Genomic DNA, 24,034 nt, shown 5'->3' with positions numbered 1-24,034 from the left:
AAATAATAGGTACAAAAAGTCACAAAGTCAGGCTATTGGACATAAAGTTGATTGATAAAACAAATCTTCATTACAATATTTATATGATGAAGTAGTGAACATCAAATAATTTAAGTAAAAATAAAACATTTTCAATGGAGTTGAATTAATTCTGCTTCGAAGACAAGGCTCTACACTGACCTAATTTTGTTACTATAAAGAAAGAACTTGTAACAGTAACAAACAATATTGTTGTGTAGATAATCACCATAAAGGTGGTGTAAAATAAGTCTGAAGATCTGTCCTATTATTATTTAGTAGTTTGATGATAGAGATGACTGTAATTCTCTTAATAAATACTTTCCTTAAAGTAGGTGATTTATTATTATTGATATGATATTAAATGGCAGAATTCTGCTTGTAGTCATTCTTGACAGTGTCCTGATATAAAACACCTGGCTTGGGAAGTGAGTAGAGTAATAAATAAGTTAATAAGAAGGTCTTTGAATTTGTTGAAATCATTATTTAGGAGCCCCAGCGAAGGAATACCAGAAGCACATTCCACAATCCGGACAATGATCAAAGTGGCCATTCTTTCTGCCCGTCTTGGCACACGTGCTGCTCAGGCACGGTTTGATTAAAGAAGGGATTAACTCCCGCTGTCCCTGGGTGGTTGAATGCCCCGTGACTGCCTGCCTGCCGACCAGCCTGGAACCACGCTGGACTTGAACTCTTGGTGTTTTCTCTGCTTCCATTAAGCCCGGCAGGTCTTGAGCTTTTCCTCCCTCATATTCACTAAGGTTTCCATAGTTGCCAGAGTCACATCTGTAACATTGCGCCCTAGCCCTAGCAGGGGCTGAACTCTTTCTGCACAGACTGGGCAGGTTTCAGTCACAAGGGATTGTTTACCCCAAGCTAGGATGATAAAAGATTTGCTGTGAGCTTCGGTACTTTAGGAAATCCACATAAAACAAGTTCAAGAGGTGGAATTAAGCACAAGTAAGAGTAAGTCTCAGCTACATTTACCACCTTTGTAACACTAAGGGCAAAAAGTCATACGATTATATCTGAGGAAGGGTTCTCCGTTTTGAAGGTTCTCTTGGCGCTCATGCGCTCTCGCCTGTGTGAGGCAGTCTGACTTCTGGGTCCTCCTGGAGCACTGATAGCTCCTGTCTGATTACACTTTCTTGTTTCACTTCTAGACCTAACACTGCCTTGTTGGATCCCAGCTCCCCTGAATTCTCTGCGGTTGTATCAGTAGGTGACTGGCTGCAGGCCATTAAAATGGACCGGTATAAGGATAACTTCACAGCTGCTGGTTATACCACACTAGAGGCTGTGGTGCACATGAACCAGGAGTAAGTACTCAGCGATGTAACACGAAAGGGTAAATCTAGATTTCATAGTATTTCCTTTTTTTATTTTTTGCTTTGAGCTACATAATCATCCTACTCATTAAAATACCAAACTCGAATGCTTGTCATTTTAACTGTGTACATTTTTACACAGCCTGGAGAAAGCACCTACATTGTTGCATTAAACATTTAAACACACGTGTCTTGCGCTGTGTTAATTGTGCCTGATTCAAGTGTGTGTCTGTGTTAAGTCTAGAGAAAGAGATTCTCAGTCCTCGTGACTTTTTGTCTCCCTCTTCTTTGTCACTCCACACACAGTGACCTGGCGAGAATTGGCATCACGGCCATCACACACCAGAATAAGATTTTGAGCAGCGTCCAGGCAATGCGAAGCCAGGTGCAGCAGCTGCACGGCAGAATGGTTCCTGTCTGAGCCAGTACTGAACAAACTCAAAACTCTTGAAATTAGTTTACCTCATCCATGCACTTTAATTGAAGAACTGCACTTTTTTTACTTCGTCTCCGCCCTCTGAAATTAAAGGAAAAATATCTGCGGGATTGCTTGGTGTACGGATCGCTGAATCTGTGGGGCTTTACAGAAATGACAGCCGGTCATTGGAATTAGACCTGGAACAAACGGTTTCCCGGAAGTACCTAAGTATCGCCAGTCTGTAAAATACATGTACCTATATAAATAGAACTCCGCCTCTGAGTTTCCATGCTGTATTTGCTGGCAGACACTGAGCTTCTCGGGGATACTTGATCCTTCTTCTGTTTGGAATTACAACCCTAGTGTTTTGTTTGTGGCATAAATTACAGTCATTTCCCTTCACTGGAGCGAAGACCCTGCCCAGGAACGGCTGTGAAGGACTCAGTTGTAGCTGTTAGGACCTGATCACAGCAAGGAAGAAGAGATGGTGGAAAAGCCCATGGGTCTAGCTTCTTTGATGTCCCCGGCACCTGGTGGATTCTGCTGACATAAGGGGGCTGGAAAGAACAGGAAAGAGGATTAAAAACAACACAGAAGCCAAGCCCCAGAACCCCGAACTGGACAAAGGAAGTCTGTTTCTTTGGGCCCGAGACTGTGCCATATAAAGTCTTATTTGTGGACCCTGCAAACTTATCATAACTATCTTATGGATAAAGGGCTGTGACAATCTGGAATAGGACACTTTCACACTCCCCTCCTTTAAAGAAGCAACCCTAGATCTATAAGGTAAGCTGAAAGAATCAACAATGACATTTTCTCCAGCAAAAACTCGTGTGTGTGTCTGTGTAAACGATCACATTTGAAACACTGACTAGCAAGTATTTGTTTAGGTCTACCAGGTAGTGTTAAGGGTTTTTTTTTTTTTTTTTTTTTTTTTTTTTTTTTTTTTTTTTTTTTTCAGGAGTTCAGGTCTTTCCTGAGAATAGAAAAGAACAACAAATAACAGTATGGTTCCCCTGATGTTCTTCTAGGAGGAAGTAAAACAAACTATACAAGCTGAGGTCAAGCTCAGAAGGGTGGTTCCTGGGCATCTCTAGCTGTACCTTCCCTCACAAAGAGTTCTGGTCCTTTGGTACCAACAGGTGGTATCATATGATACCTGATGGTAACGTTAAGGACCTTTTTCTCTGTTAGCTCACATACTTCTTTCTTTGGAGAGTTTGCATCATTGAAGAAATGCTGGGACGTCTTTTCCATTGGTCTCATTTTTGTCCTGTTCCAGAAGTCATTGTCCCAAACATGCACAGCTAAGAAGTATTTACCAGGCTGTCAGTGGAAGATGTGACACCCTGACTTCCTTTTTAGCAGAGAGTAACCTACTAGAGAATGAATGCTTTTATTTGTCAGTTCATTAGCAGCTTTAAATGCTTCTATTTTATGACTTGCTTCCTAAAACAGGTGGTTTTGTTGGTTCTTAGATGCAAGGGACCCAACTTTGCACTGGGAGAATTTTAAATTTTTTTAAAAATCCATTTTTATTACTTTTTTTTTTTTTTTTGTCTTTTTTTTTCGTTTTTATCGGTACCAGGATCGAACTCACGACTGCCTGCTTATAATGCAGGCGCTTATGCCACTGAGCTAAATCCCCAGCCCCTATTTTTATTACTTTTAAACAACAGTTTGGCTGATCTCTATTGGCCTTTTAGTTCCCTCTCAGTTTTATCCTTTGCTCTGTTAATGCCAAGAATGTTAAATTTGATGCTGTCAAATCATGACAGTTAGGAGAAATCTTTTTTTTTTCAACCTAAGTTGAGAAAGCTTTTCTGTTTGGAAGGATTGTAAAATTTGTTTTTAAAGCTGCTACAACAATTTTTGTTTTATCACCCCTTTTGTTGAAGTCTATGAGTTCTAGAATTTTCTATTAAAAGTTGACAAACATAGGTGGAGCTTTTTGGGTTTTGGTTGTTTTTTGTTTGTTTTTCTTTAGATTTGTTTGTTTGTTTACTTTTAGAAAATGTTTTTTTTTTTCAACAAAGCTGTGGAGTATTTTAATTTAAAAAAGCCTTTAATTCCATAAGGATGCTTATGTACAGAATGATACATTAAAATAGACTGCTACCTTGCCCCTGCAGATACTGAATAGTTAGAGTTTTGCCTTCTTAGTTTTCTAAACATTGAACACACCATATTAAAAGCAGAACTCTTCTAAAGAGAGTATGTGCTGATTCTAAAGTATCCCAGCATCTCTGTAAAGAAATAAGTAAGCGAGGACTGAAAAGAAGGTAAAATATGAATGAACTCTTACGTCATTGAAGGGTTGCAATTTGAATCTTAATTTTAACCGTTGGTGTCAATGAAAGGACCAAAACAAACAAAACAGGAAATCAAAAATCTTTGCAAGAACCTAAAATAATAACCAGCCACAGTAGAAGTATTTACTATTGCTTCTACCTCCCTGAAGTTTAGAAGAGACGCAAGAACACTAGGAATGTCCCGTGAATGTCCCATCACTCTCAGGGCGTGGGAGCAGACTCTGGCATCGGGACAGCTATGGATTCTAAAACCACCTGAGATGTTGGCCCTGAGAAATTCACCCCCACTTTTCTCCAGAACTTAGTTCCTCCCGTAAATGAGAGATAATGATACCTTCTAATAATGTGCTTCCCGGTACATGATGGTACTGCATGTGTGCAGGGAGTGCTCTTGTGGGAGCTCCCTGGAAGAAAGGGCAGTCCTCTGTCTGCTGTCATTCCAGTGACCCTGGATGCTTTCCTGCTCATGCTGGAGTGTGGGATAAAGTACTCTTCCATAGTGGAAGGCCTTCAGATAAAGATCTTTGGTTTAAATGCATTTATGGGCAGTGGGGCTAAATGTTTATCTATACAAAAGTGGTAGTCATATCAAATTACTGCTAAAGGGTTAACATGCATGGTTACCCTAGAAACTTAGGAAATTGCTATTTTAAAATTGAAAAGGCAGCAGAATGAGTAAGTACAACTCCATTGCAGTGAACTGGATGGTGAAGCTATTTTGATGTCTTTATGGCTGCTTCAAAAGTGCCACCCTTTGTTTATTTAGTAACAATGAATTCCCCTCAACACATGACCACAGACTGTTTGGTCTTTGTTCAAGAAATTCCCAAAGGTAAGGGAGTTGTCTGAATTCAAAGGAGAGAGGCTTATTTATCTCACCTCTTATTCTAGCACCAGCTAGATAGAAAGTCCTACATGTCAGATACCCAGTCATTTCCACAAAGACGACAACTCCACAAAACCCTCACTTATTATTGTAAATAAGTCAGGAAGGGGGTTGGCAGATTGAAAACAGACAAATGTCTTTGAGACCATTGTTTTCTCTAAGAGTGGAATTTCTAGTAGAAAAAGACAGATTCTGTTTATGAAAGTTCACCTGCTGGGTATGCCTGTAATCACAGAATGTAGAAGCTGAAGCAGGAAAATCCCAAGCTAAAACCCAACCTGGGCGCTTTAAGGAATTAGCAAGTCCCTGTTTCAAATTAAGAAATAATGGAAAGAACTGGCTGGGAATACAGCTCAGTGTCAAGGATGTAGGTTCAATCCCCAGTATCTATACATACTCTAAATCATATATCATATATGGTGCCTACCCACACGCTCTAATTACCGATCTTTAAGGTCAAACTCATGTTCTACTTTTTCTTCACATAAATTACAAATAAAACTGCCCTGCAAAGGAAGAAAACAATTACCTTCTGAAGATATTGATAACTACACCCTAACCCACGTTTATAATTTTCAGTTTTAAAAACTGATTTCTGAATGAATCATTTGTAAGAATACTTTACTCCTGCCTCTCCAGATAGACTACAGTGTTTAATCATGGTCATGTAACTCAAAGAAGAAAATTTATTTATTCCTTTTTGCACAATAGACATGCACATCCATCAAACAAATGATTGGACAAAATAAGCACAGTCATCCGTAAAGGTGCATTTTAGTCTTAATTTCTGCAGTACATTCTGCAGAGCTGCTAAACACAGTCTCTGTAGTAGGAAGTGTGGTCCACGGAGCAGTCTTGTCACAGTGTCTGGAAAAGCTCTTCTGTTAGTTTGAATTGGTGATTTGACAAATTAAAGGATTACGAAGAGCCATGATGGTGCTTTGGGCTTGCTTTGTCTGGTTCTAGCCTAGTGTCTAGAATTCTAGAGTGTGGTTGGTGCATTCTTGGGGTTCTGAAGGAGCCTGGAGGTCTGAGACTTCCAATAGCACCTCATGGTCACCATGCCCCTGGCCCCAGCTTCTCTCTTCTCGGATAGCTTGCAGGGCAGATGGACTTTTTACTAAATAAATGATCTGGCTCTTTAGAAGTGCCTTTATTTTCAAGGAAAACATCAGTGCCTGTCTTTTTATTCCTTGGTTTGTGATATTCAGTCATTATGTGTGACAATTGGTGGATTATTATTTTTTCAGAGGAAGAAAGTCAGGATTCAGGATCTCCTTAAACTACCTTCATGGGGCCCCATTACCTCCTATAAATCTGTATTCTTTCTCCCAGTGTTGGTGGGTCACAGGCTGTTAGTACTGGCCTATGTTGTGTCTAAAGTCTTGTTCTTTTCTCTGCAGGGAGTCGATTCTGCTATCTCAGCTCACAGCCCTTCCTGTCGATTACAAAGCCCTTTAAAGAAAACAGAACACACCCCCCTCAGTTCCTTCCAAACGTGTTTCTTCTGCTTCTGTGACACTGACTGGGGGCAAAGACACAGATGAAATAACACCTTTACCTGAAGAGGAGAAATGTGTGACTGTAGGACCCCATTTCCCAGGGAAGTCAGCAGAATTCAAGCTCAGCGTCTGTTCTCCGATTGCGTGGAGGAAGTACTGTCTCACGGCACCAGCTCCAGCTCCGCAGAGTCCTTGCTCCCAGATTCCTCGTGGTTTTATTTATACGTATTTCCATATCTCACTCCTGTATGCCGCTGCTGCGTCAGTGTGGCAGCGAGTGACCCGGGGCCACAGGTTTTACCATGGACACCAGTTCGGGTGCCGCCACACAGAACAAAGCCAGTTCTCATGAGCTGCCTTTGGTATGCATTGCTGAAGTAACATTTTACCCAGGGTGTGCCATTGCAGTGATATAAATATATTTTTTCCTAGACTAAATATGAGCTGACTATCTCTTTTGACGAGTGTACATAGGTGTGTGTGTGTGCCTGCGTGTGCATAGTTGGGTGTGTGTGTGAGTGTGAGTATGTGTGTAACCTCATGCTTCAGACTGCCTGTGAATGTTGTGGAATGCTACATCTAAAATGTTATGGTTTCCTACCAGTTCCAAGATAAGAACCATATGATACAGTGGGCTTGGAGAGCATGCTCGTCCCCTTGGAAAGGACTTGGAGATGTGAAATGTCCCGGAAGTGTGTTTTTTTAGCTGCCACGCTAACCTTAAGGAGTAATTCTACAGCTTCAGACAGAGGCATTTGCACCTTTATGGTGGAATAACTTTAGAATATAAACCCATTCAGGTGACAGCCCATCATCAAAACCAGAAATACGGACTGATTTCATCTGGCTCACAAGTTCCTTGCTGGAGAGAGGAAGGGGAAGGAATCTGTCTGGTAATCGCAAATGGAGTACAAGTAGCCTTGTTCCCTGCATAAATGGACTTGTTGAATGCGAACAAATATATGCAATTCGTATACTTTGGAGATGAACGCAGATGTGTGTCAGCTTTGAGATGATGTGTCCAGATTAATACTTTGTCTCCCAGTGTCACACAAAAATACATGCCAGTGACTCTTGAGATTAGTGTAGTTGCAATTGGGATCAAATGGTCTCAAGCAATATCAGGTTCCCAAATTGCATGGAAAATTCTAGAGTAAAGGATGTGCAGCTAGCTCCTCTTGCCTCAAGGTGCATCAGTCTTCAAGAATCTTGAGTTCTGGTGTAAAGATTCAGTGGTGATAGGGTATGATACCAAACTCCAGCCAACACACTGCCCTTTTACACAATCTGAGTGGCTACCTTGCTTATCCTACGCCACAGGAACTGTGGCCGTTTATATAAGCTATAACATCAAATCAGGGAAAAGTGGAAGAAAAAGATTCTGAACCATATTATTGTTGAGTAAGTAGAAAAAAATCGTCAATAAATATTTATTGCATTCTGACAGGGTGTGTGGCATTGTATTCTCATAGCTATGCCAGAGTGACAAAGTTAATTCACCCCTTTTTGGGGCCCTTAATATATTTTTAGAGGGATGTGCCTATGCATTGATGCCTGAAAAATATGTATAAAAATGAGATTGGATCTCTGAGCAGATCATCTGTCCCAGAGGTAAGGGTAGGAGACCAACTTCCTGGTCTGTGTCTAGCCCATGAGCGAGCACAGACTTAGTGAGCTTGGATGCTACAATCATGCTCAGACCTTCTATTAAGCAGCATGAAGCTGTTCCCTAGCACCAAATCAAGTAGCTTCACTGTGTGTCTGCAGGCTCCGAGTTATTTTTGGCAATCTTATAAATGAAATGTTCTGGTGTGTTTAAAAAGTTACACTGAAGAAAGGTTGTTCTCACTGCACTGCTATCAAGTGTGTGGTGAGACTTGGTCTTCAATCTGAAGGATATGTGTATTAATCCATACACTTGTATAGCCTCAGTATTTGTCTAAAGACACTTCTGACCAGTAAAGGAGAGTTCTAGAAGCAATATTTTCACTTCTTTAACATTGTCCAAACAACATCAAGCGTTGATACACACTGAAGAGTGCATTTATTTTTTTGTATCACTCCAAGTATGTTGGAATATGCAAGGACTGTTTAAAATTAGAATGTATAAGGCATATTATAATTTAGTTCATACTGAAAAAGAAGTTAGCAAAACATTGCTTGGTTCATACATGTTCCAAAATTTGAGTGATCTTTTACGTTAGGCATAGATTTTCTATTTTGTTTTTAATTCTTCAAGGTATTTTTCTTTCCTTCATGAACTTTAGGTACACATAACTTATGTCATTTATTTATGGTCTTTTATACCTAGTTTGTAAAATTGTAAAATAGCAAACTAAATGCAAAGAGTTTGCATTTGAAAATAATAAAGTAGTTGCTGTATACAAACCTGAAATCTGGTTACTTGTTTTCAGTGATTTTTGCTCTGTATGTGCTATATATGCTTTCTCAAAATTAATTATTGGTTATAACTTAAAGCAAAATCTTAAATTCTTTTTTTTTGTACTGGAATCAAACTCATGACCTCACATTTGCCAGGCAGGTGCCTGTGCCATTGAACTAAAACCCTGGCTCCAAATTCTTAAATTCTAATGAAGCATATTTAATGGTGGACAGAAAGCATTGGCTTATTTTTCTATTTATTTTCATTACACTTGTTTATGGGATACAGTATGATAACATTATACAATGTGTGAGTCAGATATTGGCTTCTAAGTCTCACCGTTGAGAATAATGCTTTAGAAAATCTGATTTTTAAGGTGCTATATTCCATTGTAATTAGGACCAAGGACTTCGATTGGATTCAGGCTCTTCTGCTTACTAACTGTGCAGTCTAGTGCAAGAATCTTCTCTTTGTTCATTTCCTTGTTTGTACCATGGTAATTACAACACCAAAAGCTTTTGTAAAGATTAATATAGTACATAGTTTAGCAAGGTGTCTAGCATCTAGCCAAAACTCAACAACTGGAAACTATTGTCAGTAGCTTTTGGATAGTATAACTCTCTAACATCTCCCCTTTTTTATTCTCTTACATCTTTGTGGATGACCCTAAAGGTCAGGTCCACATCTTACCAGGGACTCATAACTTAGGATGCATGGATTCTTGGGCATTCATTGCTGTTCCAGGGGATCCAAGAGATTCCCTAAAACTGCAAATGCAGTTTGATGATTACATTCACATGTGCATTTGATGGGGGTGTTTCATAAATACTTCATCAAATTAAAACTACAGTCTTAGGGATGGGCACTGCCCTCGTGATACTATATTATTAAATAAATGACTAATTGGCCAAGTCCTTGTTAACTGAAAGTCAGGCTGCAGACTTCCAGCACACTAGCCACAGTCCTGACACCAACTTGTTTCAGAGCAGAGGCATGCCCTTCGGTATTACCAGCAACATTGTAAGTCATGGGTAACGAAATGAAAAGAGTTTCAGAATTTGGGTCATGTTAGGTTATTTTGTCATTATTTTACAGAGCTAGAATCAGCACTATTAATATTTAGGTAGGTGGCAGCACATTTGGGATTCAGCTTGAGATTGCCACCACCACCCCCTCCCCCCCGCCCCGCTAGTTAGCAAGACAAAAAGTCAGCCGATGTGTTTTTTTCCCTCCATTTTCTAGAAAGAGCTCTTCAAATGGTGTCAAAATTGCCACCTGTAATCTTATCAATAATTTTGAGATTGAATTCAGTTTGTACCAGAATGTGAAATCTTTTATTATTTGGGGAAACAGACGCGAGCTGCTGTCTGTAATACAGTAACTCCTTATTCTCAGTGGTTGACCAACTGAGCACTTATGTTTAGCTCACATCACAGCCTAATGACTGTCCGGAGGATGTTCACTCTTCTAAGCAGTGACCGATAGATCTGAGTTCTTTTCCTCTGTGATCTTCTATGCTTACTGTGTGACAAAGGTCACCACGGAATGGGAACAAGATGTATACGAGAGCAGTCTGGCCATGCTTGAAAGGGGATTTTGTTTCTGCCTCCCGTGTCACTGCACAGAACACCTCTCTGGCCAAACTCAAGATCTAGGGGCTGGGAAATGTCACCTTAAATACACACAAAGAGGCACTGAGACTGTTGCTTTGACTCTTGAGATCCCATGAATGTGTCCACTGACTGTTTGCAAAAGAGAAGCACGAACATTGCCGAAGTGTGCTGGAACGCTTAGATTCTCATCTTAGGATATCCAGGTGCTCTAGAGATTACATTTTCAGTTCTGCAAAATCATCTCTATCTGTTCTCTAGCCATAGTCTTCTGTTTGTCTACTAACGTACCTGGCTTTTAAGGTTTAAATTGCGTTTGTTATTTAGCCTCCCTACGAGGAGGGACACATAAGTGAATGTAGAATACACTTTTATCCCAGGCAAGAAATTCAGTAAGTTATTTTTCCCTTTGTAATAAAAGTGCAAAGCCAGGTATGGTGGCACATGCCTCTAATCTCAAGCACTCGTGAGGCTGAGGCAGGAGAATCTCTGCTCGTTCGAGGCCAGGCTGGGCTACAAAGTTCAAGGCCAGCCTGAACCATACAGTGGAACCTTGGCTCAAAGAAGACATAAATAAATAAATAAGCAAGCAAGCAAAACCAGACCACTTTACCCCTTTGGCCAATTTCAGATGGGTAAGACCCTAAAGCCCTCTCCTGAGGAATTTCGTAGGAATTAGAGCCCAAGCTTCAGGCTTTGATTTCATTTACCATTTATAACAGTCTACAGAAACACATAGAAAAGAACACTATCCCCATTTTATGGAGGAAAAGAGGAGATAGAAAATAATCCAAGGTCACTCTGATAATAGAGTTGGGATTTAAACACAAGCAGCTGGAGGTGGACAGCTTGCCCCACACTCTGCACAGCCCTGACTGTATGATGAGCACAAATTGCTCCACCTGTCTTATTAAACAATTTGTCAGGTGGGTCTGTCCCAGTGGATGGCAGGGCTGCCACCACAGCATCTCTGGACACTGCTTGCCGGTCCTCTTTGCCAGGTGACTTCTTTTTCACCAATTTGTCTTGTTGATTAATTTTGGTAAGCTCTAATGGAACAAATGATAACTCCAGTGCAGTGTTCATCTAACACACTGTGTTTTATGGGAATTAATCTCCACATTCTACTTTTCGCTAAAAGCAGAGTGCAATCTATTACAGCTAAGATACTGCCATCTGATAGATAACCAGGGAGAGGTAGCGATTTTCTTTAATTATCATTTCCATGTTCTAAGCATAAAAGCCACAAACAGCACTTCTCAAATACTATTCTTCACTTTGATGACGGACTGTGTCAGACACAGGCTAGTCATTAGCTGAGCAGAAACAAGAGATGGGTTCTAAGACAAGAGGAAAATTAACTGAGGCAGAGGCTGTGCATGATGTAATGTTTCTTTCCAATTGTGTCATCCTGGACAAATCAGTTAGACTCCCTGAAACTCAGTTTACTCATCTTTAAAATGGGAATATATATTTCTTGTCACATCAGGACCTTTTGGGAAATCAACTTAATTCTACGGAAAACTGCTGTGCTGGAGGGAAACATATTTATGTGGGCATCATGAGTGAGTGGTGTTTTCCAACAGCACAATAGGGAGTAGGTGTTTAGGTAAAACATCAGGTTGGTAAGATACTGCTGAGTGTCATTCAGGAGGTATAAGACTTAAGGTGGGGAGGGTTCTACAGTGAAGAAATACATAGTGATAATGAAGATTCATGAAGGACACTGGCATATGGAAGGCTCTGAGGAGTTCTGTAGTAAAGAAACCAATTTTGCTACATTAACCTAGCCTTTTGCAACTATATTTGAAAACGAAACCCTTTTAACACTTCTGTAGGATGACTTTACTTGGAAACACATTTTGGGGATTTCATATGAAAAGCTAGAAAAGACAATGAGATGCATCTCATGTGGCACAGAGCTCAGGGTCAACACAAGAGGAGCCCAAGCCTGCTGGACCTGCCTGTGCATCCCAGCAGGTCCTGGAGCATAAACCGAACGCTTACCTGGCTGGCAGCTGCCTGGAGATGGGTGCTTTTCCTGCGGTGCTCTAGTGGCTGCCTATTGGTTGGGGAGAGAATATGTGGCATGTGGGGCCAGGGCTGAAGAGACTGCACTACTGCAAAGTACTGATTTTGCAGCCTTTACTGGAGGTTGCAAATCCAAAGTCACGACCTGGGCTAGATGTCTGACTTCTTCCAGTCACAGTAAAGATCCAAATGGATTTTGACAATGAAAAAATGTACCATACACTTAAATCAACAACCTAATTAGGACTTGTAGCTGTGTAGTGGGCTTTGGGCTTGGTTATTTTACCCCTCTTCAGAGGAAATGCCTTGGGCCACTGCTTGTTCCCAGTTGAGTTGGTAATAGACCACTGACATATCTTATTTCTGGCAATCACCCTGGATATAATTCTTTGTTTACAGCATTGATGTAGAAAACTTGATGAATACTTGGAGGGAAATAAAGCTAGGACCCAAAAACCCAGCTAAAATCAAATTCATAGAATACAGACATTGCTTTGTGTAGAGCTGGAAAAGATAGTCATGAGAGAAAGTGGCTGAAACATCCACCCAGAGAAACTATATATTATACCCATAATATGTAAGAGGCAATTATAGCCTACTAATCTGCAGTGTATCACTACCTAGCAATCAGATTGACGTATTCTAATGAGACCCATGGTGTTTGTAATCAGGCTGGCATTGCTTATTCATATCTCTATTCCAAAAGATGCACTTTTAAATGGCTCGGATTGCACCAGATGCTATAAGAAACAGCGTCCCATTTTGTTCCATTACCAGCATTTTCCCCTCTTTCAATTAGCATAATTTAAAAACAGCCAGAGGCAAATGTAAGGGGCTGGAAAGTTGCAAAGAAGTTCAAGAAGTACTAGATAGAAAAAAGGCAAGACGACACCCATGTGCAACAGTTTTTAACATGGACAGGTGAACTCTGCAATTAATAGAGTTTGTCTTTAAATTGCTCGGAATTTATTTCTGTGGAAATATTATTGGAATATTAGAGTCTCTCGGAGGGCTAATTGGCCTACAGGTTCTTGCTTTTGCATTATCTTGTGAATGACATAATAAAATCGCTACCTCATTTGCCATTCAGTTAAGGTTTAATTGAGTTCATCTTTTTTCTCCCTTAAAATGGTAAGGAACTTGTGGGAGCAAACACATTCTCATTTGTATCAACAGGAGTTACAAATTGCGGCTTCCTGAATCAGGTCTGGGATGTTTATAAAGTATCTGAAGTGAAGACCACAACTGACACATAAAACTTTTCCCTGATATAAAGGGCCATGATGTTAGAAACAGTCATTTCTCTTTAAATAAGAATTGGCATTTGATAAAGGGAGACCAGTTTTCATTTCTTTTTTTTTTTATTGTATTTATTTTTGTTGTTTTGAGACAAGGTCTCACTATACAGTTCAGGTTGGCCTTGAGCTCATTTTATAGCCCAGACTCGTCTCGAATTTACAATCATCCTCCTGCCTCACCAGCCTCCTGAGTGTTGGGATTACAGGTGTGCACCACCATGCCCAGCAAGGGAGATCAATTCTCCGGTGATTGTTTCCCCAGAATTTTGCATTTCCCTGGCAATGAGGTATAACTGCTCCTGCCCCGGCTGTGTCTAGGCCTTGTGCAAGTAGCTGACTGGCAGAAGTAGCCGCAGTTCCTGTTGGGTCTCTCCCTCTTCCCGCTTCACAGGATCCAGCATCTCCCTCTACGTCACCTGAGTGGAACTGACCCATCCCCAGCTATAAACTTACCCTCACATGCCAGAACTCACAAACCCTCAGCTCCCTTCTGGCTCAGAGACAAGGAAACCTGAATCTTTTCTCCATGATGTGAGAAACAGCCTTTCTTGCCCCTTCCCCAGCCTCCTGTGAACAACAGGCAGTGTTTCTTGTGGCAGTCATTCTCGGCATGAAAGTGACACTAAGTGAAGAGAAGCTCAAAGAAAGTAAGTGTGGACCCAGGGGAAGCACCGCGGCCTGCTGGTCCAGCTGCCTGAGAGCTACCTTTTCAAGAACCTTGTGAGCCCCTAAATGCCCTCTCGGTATACCATGGTCAACTGCAAAAGGAACAAATCAGGGCTGCTTCTTTTCTCTCTCTCTCTCTCTCTCTCTCTTCTTTCTCTTCCTTTGTTTCTCCTCTTTCTCCCCATGAACTCTAGTACCCATTAGCTCCAAAAATGCCATTTATCACTACAAAAAATTACTTTTATCATTTCTAACTCACAGATAAAGAAACTAATGCCCTAGATGTAAATGCCACTTTTCCAGTCTTCAGAGAGCAATGTACAGCAGTCCAGGGCCGCAAAGCCTTTGTGGGCCTCCATGCCTTGCCTGCGCTGTCTGCCCGGCCAGTCCCCACACATCCATCAGGACCCTGCGCCAGTGCCTCATGGAACTTTCCTTCATTCCTAGCCTGAGCTGGGTCACCCTTCCAGTCACTGTGCTTACCTGGTTTAGAATGTTCCTTAACAATACAGAGTACTTGGGAAGACACCTAGGAGGGGAATAATTGGCTGAATAGATTTTATAGCTTTATTTTTCTTAGGACTCTCAACGTTGATTTCCATAGTAGTTGTATTTACATCCCTCTCAACAATATAGAAGGTTTCCCTTTACCCCACAGCCTTGCCAGCCTTTATTATAATCTGATTTCTTGATGGTGGCATTCTTTCTGAAGTTACATGGAATCTCAGTGTTGTTTTAATTTACATTACCCTAATGGTCAAAGATGTCGGACACTTTTTCATGTATTTATTGGGTATTTATACCTTTTCTTTTGGGAAGTGTCTGTTCATTTCAGTTTCTTATTTTTTGAATGGGTTGTTTTTTTTTTTTTTTTTTTTTTTTTTTTTTTTGTCTTTTTCGTTTTTACCGGTACCAGGGATCGAACTCACGACTGCCTGCTTGCAAGGCAGGTGCTTATGCTGCTGAGCTAAATCCCCAGCCCCCTTGACTGGGTCTTTTATTTTGGGAGGGTTTAATATTTTTCAGTTCTTTATATATTTTAAGTATTATTCCTCTGTCCAAGGAGTCCACTGACTATTATGAGTGTCATACTTGAGCCACTGGGTGAGTGCATGTTTAACAGCTGATGATTTTGTCCTGAATGAAATGCTAATCAGTGTCAATGTACCCAGAAGCAGGAGGCTTCAGGCCTGGCCATGAGCTGCCTTTTGTGTTGCTAGAGAAAACATGTATCTTCCATGAGGCCCAAAATACAGCAGTAAAGTTTGTCTTGGACTCAAGCATGGGAGAGTTTATAGAGATTTGTAGGGGTAATAATTAGTGGCCTTTGCCCAGGAGGCAGGTTGGGAGATAGGCAGGGTGTCGACCTAGTTAGGAGAACTGGGTATACATCATGGCAGCCACTGAGACTTACTTTCTGAATCACTATACCTCGGTTAAGTTTACAGTAAACCACATCCTCCTAAATCCAGTCTCATATATGATATTGGGGGAACTGAGTAGCAAGCTAACAGTGAACCTAGAGCAGAGGCAGCATGACAGTGAACCCCGTCATGAAAATCAGACAACCAAAGAGCAGCTCAGGGAAAAATGAGTGCGTCACGCCAGTGGTAAGGGGAAGAACAGACAGATTCCCACCAAGAGGGGGAAAGCTAAGAAACTCCTGGAATACTCAGAGATCATCTGCCCATGGTGGAATGAACCAAGTTTAGGTTATAAAAAGGAAATGTAAAATTATTATTTGAGTGTTTGTGGGGGTGGTGATCAAAACTGGGGCCTCACACATACTCCACAAGGGCTCTGTCACTGAGATACATCCTCAGCCAGGCATAATTCTGTAGCAACAGTCAGGTGATGCTTGTGACTTACAAGCTGCACATATCTGTTAGGCAACTTTCTCATCACTGGGACGCAACACCTGCCACTTGTAAATTAAAGAAGGAGCTAATTTATCTAACTCATGATTTTAGAGGTTCAGTCTGCTGACTCCATGGCAGAAACACCATGGCAGAAGAGTGCTGGGGAGCTCCTTAGGACATAGTGGCTGGGAAGCAGAGCAGAGCAGCGGCAGCAGGGAAGGGGACAGTGACCAAGGTGTCACCTCTGGGACACACCCAGACACACCCAGAGGTGAGCTTTCCTACTCCCCCATGGGGTTCCCAAGCCAATCAAGTTGACAGTTACGCTAACCTCTCACAACAGAGATTTCTTATTCTGTTGAATTCTCGGCAAGGAGGTTGCAAATCTTGTGAGTCCTGGATCACCAGTACAGGAAACGGGAGTGAAATAGATCAAGCCACGTATCCAAGTTTTAACTGCTTGTAAAATGACCACGCTGAGATTAGTGCCTTCTCTCTCTGCCACCAAAGACGCATTTTTATGACACCATTATGCCTCTTCAAGGTGGGAAGGCAAGACTAGGGGAGAGAGCACCGTCTGCTAAGAAGACCTGTGAGCGCATCGCTGCGCTCGTGTCTTGGAAGGTCTTTCACCATTAGTGTCTATCACTGTTCTCTCATGTCTGAATATCGTGATGGAGGAGAAGGATGCAGGGAAAATTTGTGTTTTCCTGAGAACCAATAACATTTCACGTCTTAAGCAAGACTTTTAATTCTCTGGTCGATGTCTTGAAATTGATTTTCCCCTAGCTGTAGCCCAGACTGATAGAAAACCCACTTAATATATGAGGCACTCTCTGCTTGGTTGGTATCTTTGAAAAGAGTTTAGAAGACCTGGGTCTGGCCTGAACTCTACCACAGACAGCTTTGTAAGGATGAGACATCGGTCACATGGAACTCCTTATTCTGAAACCAGAATTTTGGCTTTGTAATTTGCAGTGTTTTTCAGCTCTGAGGTTCATTGCATTATCTTTCTTGGTTCCTGAGCATGTGTTTCTGCCTGAGAGAACTGTTAGACACAGTCACAGGAGAGAGGCAGCACTGATCTTTAGCAAGTGCACACCAGTACTGCTGTAGTACTTAGTTGTTACAGTATTTAAATATTTCCATTCTACTTGGTAGATGCCTGCCATCCGGAAGCACTCGGCACGGTCCCTTTATACCAGCTGCCCTAATGGTGCCAACCGTGCAGTCCACAGTCATTGGGCCAACACACTTCCTGGATGCTTAGTATCATTTTTAAGGGTTAAAATCATTTTCACACGTAGCTGAAGCAACTGTAATCCTCAGTAGAGACTTGGGGAAAAGGAGGGAGAGGGAGAAAAGGAGCCAGAATGGAGGAATGGAGGAAAAGAGAGGAAAGACAGAGAAATCAATGCATATTATGTTACCATTAAAAAGCAGTAAGACATACGAGAAAACAACAGCATACTGGACCTCTTTCTGTGTCATCGCTTCCCTCATTATTTTCCACTTTTTTTTCTTCAATAATTAGAAGAAAGAAACAATGTTTTCTTGCATCTTTGCCTAGCATTTATTATCAACGTAACAAATCATGGGGTCCACAGATACCTTCAGAAGGTAGGCGTCTAATACTTTGAGAATGAAAACACACAAAAAGAAAGCACTTCAGTGCCATTAAATGAACTCAAAGTGGTTCTTTCATTCTTCTCTTTAAAATGAACAAAATGTTCTGTCGTGCTTTGATTGGTAAAGAGGAGGAGACCCTCACAGAGTGATCTTTTACTGATCTGCAGACAGGACTCCGTGCACAGGTAATCTAATAACTCTCTACTGCATTTAAGGACTATACCAGCTGATACATTTCTAGACATTTTAAATGATTTACTCAGTGACCCCTCCAGCCCTGCTGATCCAAGGATTGTCATTGCTCTTGCCTGATGGGTATTTAGGGAGACTAAAGTTGAGTGAAATCCTGGATGTTAACATACTATCGGTGCATGGTTTCCTTTCTTCAGCGTCCCTGTCCACAAGGCCACCCAAAATTACAAGCCCACGGCTCTGAGGAATTCTTTTCCTTTGATTGACATTGAACAATTTTCAGAAAGCTCTCTGAAGTTCTTTAGGATCTATTGCTATTCTTGACAGAGTTTGGGAGCTGATTACATTGAAGCCCACTTATCTTCCTTAGCTGATTGAAGATGTTACTGATGTGCTTTTTTAATTAGTTTGTGAAGTGGGTGGAGTCGGAGAGAAGTCAATTTCATTTTCCTAAAATCTAATCAATGCTAGTTGACTGAATGACTTTAGTTTATTTAGCTGATTGACCCTGGACTTCTACAGAAGTTGTTTTCTCTTATTTTCAATTTTGATGATTAAAAAATGATTTAATTACAGAAATCACTTCTGTGTTGCTTAACATGTTTGCATGAAAACCGACTCCAACTTTCCACCTTATTTGTGACTCATAAAGTGTACAATGTTGGTCTCCTGAATTCAGTAGTATTTTCTACTCTGAACTATAAAGTGAGACAATACAGGTTTTCCTTCTAGCTTTTTATTTTCTCTGCTACACAGAAAAGTATTTATAGAAACAAAAGATTGTCAAGCCTTTACAAAAATATTTACAGTGTACTAACTTTTGTTGCAGTTTACTTTGGGGTTTTTGTGTTGTAGTATTTTACAAATCCTTTCACTTGTTTAAACTTTTCTTATTGAAGTAATGAATAGAAAAATGGTGGTTCTAATTTATTTGAAGAAGGATTATTGTGACTGCTTGCCTGGGGATCAAGATGAAATGCTTACAAAACCATTCCATGTCTCAGACAACAACCAACCAAATTTTGCTTCTGTCAAAATAATAGAAACAAATGATTCCAGAGCAGAAATGCTTCTGGTAAACACGTTCATCAGAATCAAGCACTGTGGCTATTAAAATTTATCCAAATTAAATGCTTATTTCTGAAACAAATGTCTTTCCTGTAAAAATATTTGCCAGCCAAGATACCACTAGCCCTGAGGGGGCAAGTTTACTTATATGAAAGATACGTGATTCATGAGAGCTAATTAGAGAAATTTGTAGTAAATTTCTGCCTAAAAGGAAATGTTGAGTCTACAATTTTAAGTTGGTAATGAAACTTTGTTCTAAAGCTTTATTTCCAAAAACTTGGGGCAGGGAGTGCCAGGGATTGAACCCAAGGATTTGTGTAACCCCTGAGCTATACTCTCAGCCCCTCTGAATGCAATTTTTAAGAAATTCTACAATTGAATCATAAGAAATACGGGCTGGTCACTGTTAATAAGATGTTCCAAATGATCATAGATAACTTCCAAACTGGATTCAGGTCCTTGTTTCATTTTGGTTGGTTTAGTTCTAGGGGATCTTGGAGAGAACAGAGGGGACGGGAAAGCACTGGATTCATATGGATTAGTATTTACCCCACTTTGGCTTAGCCCAAGAGATGGCTCTTAAGACCAAAGAAATTTCAGTCTATCAGTTAGCAGTTGTCCAAAACTGCATTACAAATCGCCTTTAAATAGAGCATAATAGCACTAAGCATTCATTTCTCTTCCATATACCTGTGGGTTGGCTGATCTATTGATCTAAGGAAGGGATCTGTGTCTTGGTTTTTCAGATAAAGCCCAGAAACGTACCACATGTCCCTTACCCTTCTTAGGCCACATGTTAGACAAACCATGTTCTTCTCATGGCCAAAGCAAGAGAGTGACAGACCAAGCTGAAACATACATCTATGTTGTAGTTAAGCTCATGCATAAGTCATATAAACTAACACTCACTGGGGAAAGCAAGTCAGAGGCCAAAGTCTACATGAAGGAAGGAAAAGTTCATTGTACCCATGAGGGGGTCAAAACAAGTTGGTGAGCTGAGGCAAACATCAAAGATGAGGACATATCTTTTCTGGTCATGGGGAAATGGCAAAATGTAAATATTTCCTGAATCATATTATTCTGTCCCACAAGAGGTAAAGCCAGAAAATAAAACACAGATTCTCATGCAATATCCATGAGTGTTATAAACCATAAGTCAGCTTTGTCGCATCTGAGGGTTCAGAGTGGCCGCTCATGGGGAACTGATTTCTCTACAGGAGTGACCAGGAGCCTTGGCAAGATGCTGGGTCAGCTGAGAGCAGCGTGCTTGCTGCTGGGTACAGCAAGATGCTGCCACATCAGATGCTGCTATCCCCGAGGACCTAGGAGATACCTGGGGAGGGGGGACTGGGAGAAGGGCTGCACCCCTAAATAAGGAGGAGAACTGGTGCAGATTAGTTTGTCCCCCAGGGTTTTGCGTTTTACTCTTTTTAAATGAAGAGACAGATTGGCCCCATCTTCTAGATAATTTTAAAATAGACCTCTTTGTGAATTGTGCAACCATGTTGTGACAATAAAAAGATGCATTTGTTCTGCAACAGTGTTCTTATACATAGAATTATCTAGAAAAAGTTAGTTTTCAACATACAGCGGAGTGGAGCGGGTATGTGTATCCAGTAGTCGTTTCAATCAATAAACAAATTTACAGACAATAAAAATGCCAACAAAAAGAAACAATCTGGAGGTATACAGCATTGCCTTGCCAATTTATCCTAAATAGATATAAAACTTCTGTGAAAACAGATCGTGATTCTTTCTCTTCCTGTATCTCACACCCCTTCCTTACCAACAAGTGTATGAACACATTTTCACACCACCGTGTCCATGAGTGTGAACATGGGATTTAACAGAAACTCCTAGTTACTCGCCAAACCCATTTCTTCTTAAGCACACAGCTCAGCTATTTCCCAGCCATAGGCCTGAGGTCCAGCCAATGAAATGGAGCAGAAATAATAATTCGCTTCTAAGACTAGTGTACAAAAGCCTCCCATATTTGATTCTCCACATTCTTTTCCCTTCCAGAGAAGACAAAAAATATCAACCTTCAAAACCAAGTATCCAAAATCGCATAGCTACAGAGTTGCGGTACTGTAGGTCTCTGAATTACTACTTGGAAAAATGTGTGATAAGAGACAAATAACTTGACCTATGTGCACATCAATTTCTTTATCTGTGAAATGGTGCAGTGGTTCCAAAATAAGTTCCTATATTCCCTAATGCCTCTGCCTTCAAAATATAGTACCTAATTTGCCTCTTTTTGAATATACATTGGATTTAATGACTTGCTTTCTTATAAATAGAATAGAGTCATGTGTCACTTAATGACGGGGATATACTCTGATGAATGTGTTGCTAGGTATTTTCATCATTATGCATGCATCAGAGTACAGTAGTCACACAAATTAAGATGGGTATGATATTAGTAGAAAATATAATTTCATAGGATTACCTTTAATGTGCGGTTCGTTTTTGGCTGGATCCATATGTAGTACTTGACTATGGTCAACGTGGAGGGATGCAGCCTATTAGAATGGATCATAAAAGGCATCGGAATTTCCCCTCTGCTCTTATTCTTGGGTCACCTTTCATTTTTTAAGACACCCAAGCAACTTCATAGAGAAATCTACATGGTGAGGACAGGAAGACTCCTGATAAAAGCCATGACATTCTGTCCTTGTGGAAGCCAAACCTCCAGTTCCCATCAGGCCTTCAGATGAATGCAGTCTTTGTTCACATCTTGACTACAACTGCAAGCAATACTGCCAGCCAGAAAATTCCAATCTCTTCCCAATTCCCAGGCTACCATACAGAGTGCTCCAGAGAGTGTAAGTTAAGTAGAGAGGGATACAAAATCACTAGAAAGGCCAGCTGGTCTGTGAAAGTCAGTAGGTTGAAGTTGCAAATGAAGATCAAAGAATTTTTGCAGTAGGAGGGGTATTAAGATACAATAATAAAGCTGATAACCAGAGAGTACAGTGTTTGAAATCAAGATAATGAAAGTAATGCTTGTGAGTAATTATGAGTCCCACATTACGATCATGAGAGTTGATGGTTAAGGCGAACTGACAGGTTATTGGAAGTGATAGGCTGGGGTGATGGATGGATTGTTTATTAGATGCTGAAGTCACCAAGAGTAATAACAGGGACTAAATTAATTTTGGCAAGCAAGGCAGTGAGCTGGGTCCTACAGTTTACAGTAAATACAGTCGTGATTGGAGGCTTGCTAGATGAACGTGAGGTGGGATAGTGAGTGGAGCTAATGGATATGACTGGGGTTGCCTGTGTGTTTGAAGACAAAAGGGTAAGAAATGGCTTGGAAAGGACAAAATCACCTGGTGCCCAGGCCCTACAGGATGTGGGACAGTAGGAAAATGTCACTACTGGTGAGGGTTGATGGAAACACCACGCTGGCAGACTACGGATTCAAGTGAGAGTGGAAGAAGAAACTGGAAAAAGCTGAAATTCAAGACCTTGACTGACAGACCCCAGGGATACCAGCATTCCTGTTCACTGTGGCACAATTCACAATAGCCAAGATGTAGAGCCAGCCTACATACCCATCAACAGGTGGATGGGTAAGGAAATGGGGTCTATACACACAGCGGAGTATCATCCAGTCACAGAGAAGAACAAGTTATGTCATTTGCAGGCAAATTAATAGAACTGAAGATCATCATGTTAAGCAAAATAAACCAGACCCAGGAAGACAACTATTGCATGTTTTATTTAAAATGTGGAATCTTTTTATCTAGTTTTTTGAGCCAGGGTCTTACTGGATAGCCCAGGCCGGCCTCAAATTCACGGTGATTCTCCTGCCTCAGCCTGTCAAGTTCTGGGATGACAGGTGTGCACCACCATGCTCAGCTAAGAAACCGTAAAACAACAAACATATAAAAGACGCCAGGGAAGTAGAAGGGTGACTCTCATTAAACAGAAAAGGGAATAAAAAAGAAAAGAGAAAGAGGCAGAGGAAGGGTAGAAAAGGGAATGGATGTGATTAAAATGTTATGTGCAAGTATGAAAAATACTACATGGAAACCCAGTATTTTGTAAAATGATATAGAATTAGAAAAAATACATTAAAAATAATTTTTCTGATGGTAGACTGAATTTCAAAAGGAACAGTGATGTGGGTGGGCATCTGGGGAGTGGCGGGGCACTGGCTCAGATTAGAAAATAAGAGAGACCCAGGAGGATGAAAACCCAAGAAAGAGTGGGGACCTGGATGAATCTCTCTGGAAGTGGCAAGGTAAGCACAGATATAAAGCATCGCCAGATCGGCCCACATGGCCTTGTACACACAGAGCTGTGCATAGCCTTTCCCAGGGATTGTCTCAAACAGTGCACAGTGATGCCACCTGTGGCACTGGGGCCACAAAGCAGAGCATTCTACCTGGGACACGCGGGGCTTTAGGGCTTTCCTGGGTGCCCCTATGGATGGTGGCCATATTGCAGGAGGGAGGCAGTGGGCCCAGAGGCCACTAAGCATCTCCAGAGAACTCGGAAGTCGGACTTAGACCCTTGCTTTTACAGTGCTCTCTCTCCCGCTGTTGTCAGACAGATCCAACTACCAAATCCTCAGGGCTCTAACTGGCACATTCAGTAAAGTCCTGCTTCACCCCTGGTCACCTCTTCACAAGGAAGGAAAAACCGCATCAAGACTCAACATTTCAATTTAGGTGTTTCTTTTTTTTTTTTTCTTTTCTCACCTTAGATTACTTTCAAAAGGATAAGGTCATTTTCCTGAAAGTCTTCAATTATGATTAAACACAGGTGAGTAGATTTAAGCCTTTGATGGTCTCTGGAAGCCAGATAGTACCTATTCCCCGTTCTG

At 41.0% G+C, this 24,034-nt stretch overlaps 1 protein-coding gene across 2 annotated transcripts in view; it reads left to right on the top strand.

Moving 5' to 3' along the window:
- Positions 1 to 6,902, top strand: part of Epha4 (EPH receptor A4) — a 132,303-nt gene extending 125,401 nt beyond the window's left edge. Inside the window, exons 16-18 of one of the 2 annotated variants that reach the window (XM_005001035.4) lie at positions 1,182 to 1,337; positions 1,653 to 2,550; positions 6,366 to 6,902. In XM_005001035.4, coding sequence (XP_005001092.1) covers positions 1,182 to 1,337; positions 1,653 to 1,767 — 271 coding nt within the window. In that variant the 3' untranslated portion in view covers positions 1,768 to 2,550; positions 6,366 to 6,902. Of the gene's footprint in view, positions 1 to 1,181; positions 1,367 to 1,652; positions 2,551 to 6,365 lie in introns of both variants that reach the window. The other variant, XM_003463990.5, reaches the window with a different exon arrangement.
- Positions 6,903 to 24,034: the final 17,132 nt, after the last annotated feature.

Source organism: Cavia porcellus, unplaced genomic scaffold (genome assembly GCF_034190915.1).
Source record: "Cavia porcellus strain 051 isolate PalLab524CR breed Dunkin Hartley unplaced genomic scaffold, mCavPor4.1 scaffold_1, whole genome shotgun sequence".
NCBI classification, from domain to species: domain Eukaryota; kingdom Metazoa; phylum Chordata; class Mammalia; order Rodentia; family Caviidae; genus Cavia; species Cavia porcellus.
This window is presented reverse-complemented; position numbering and strand designations above follow the sequence as displayed.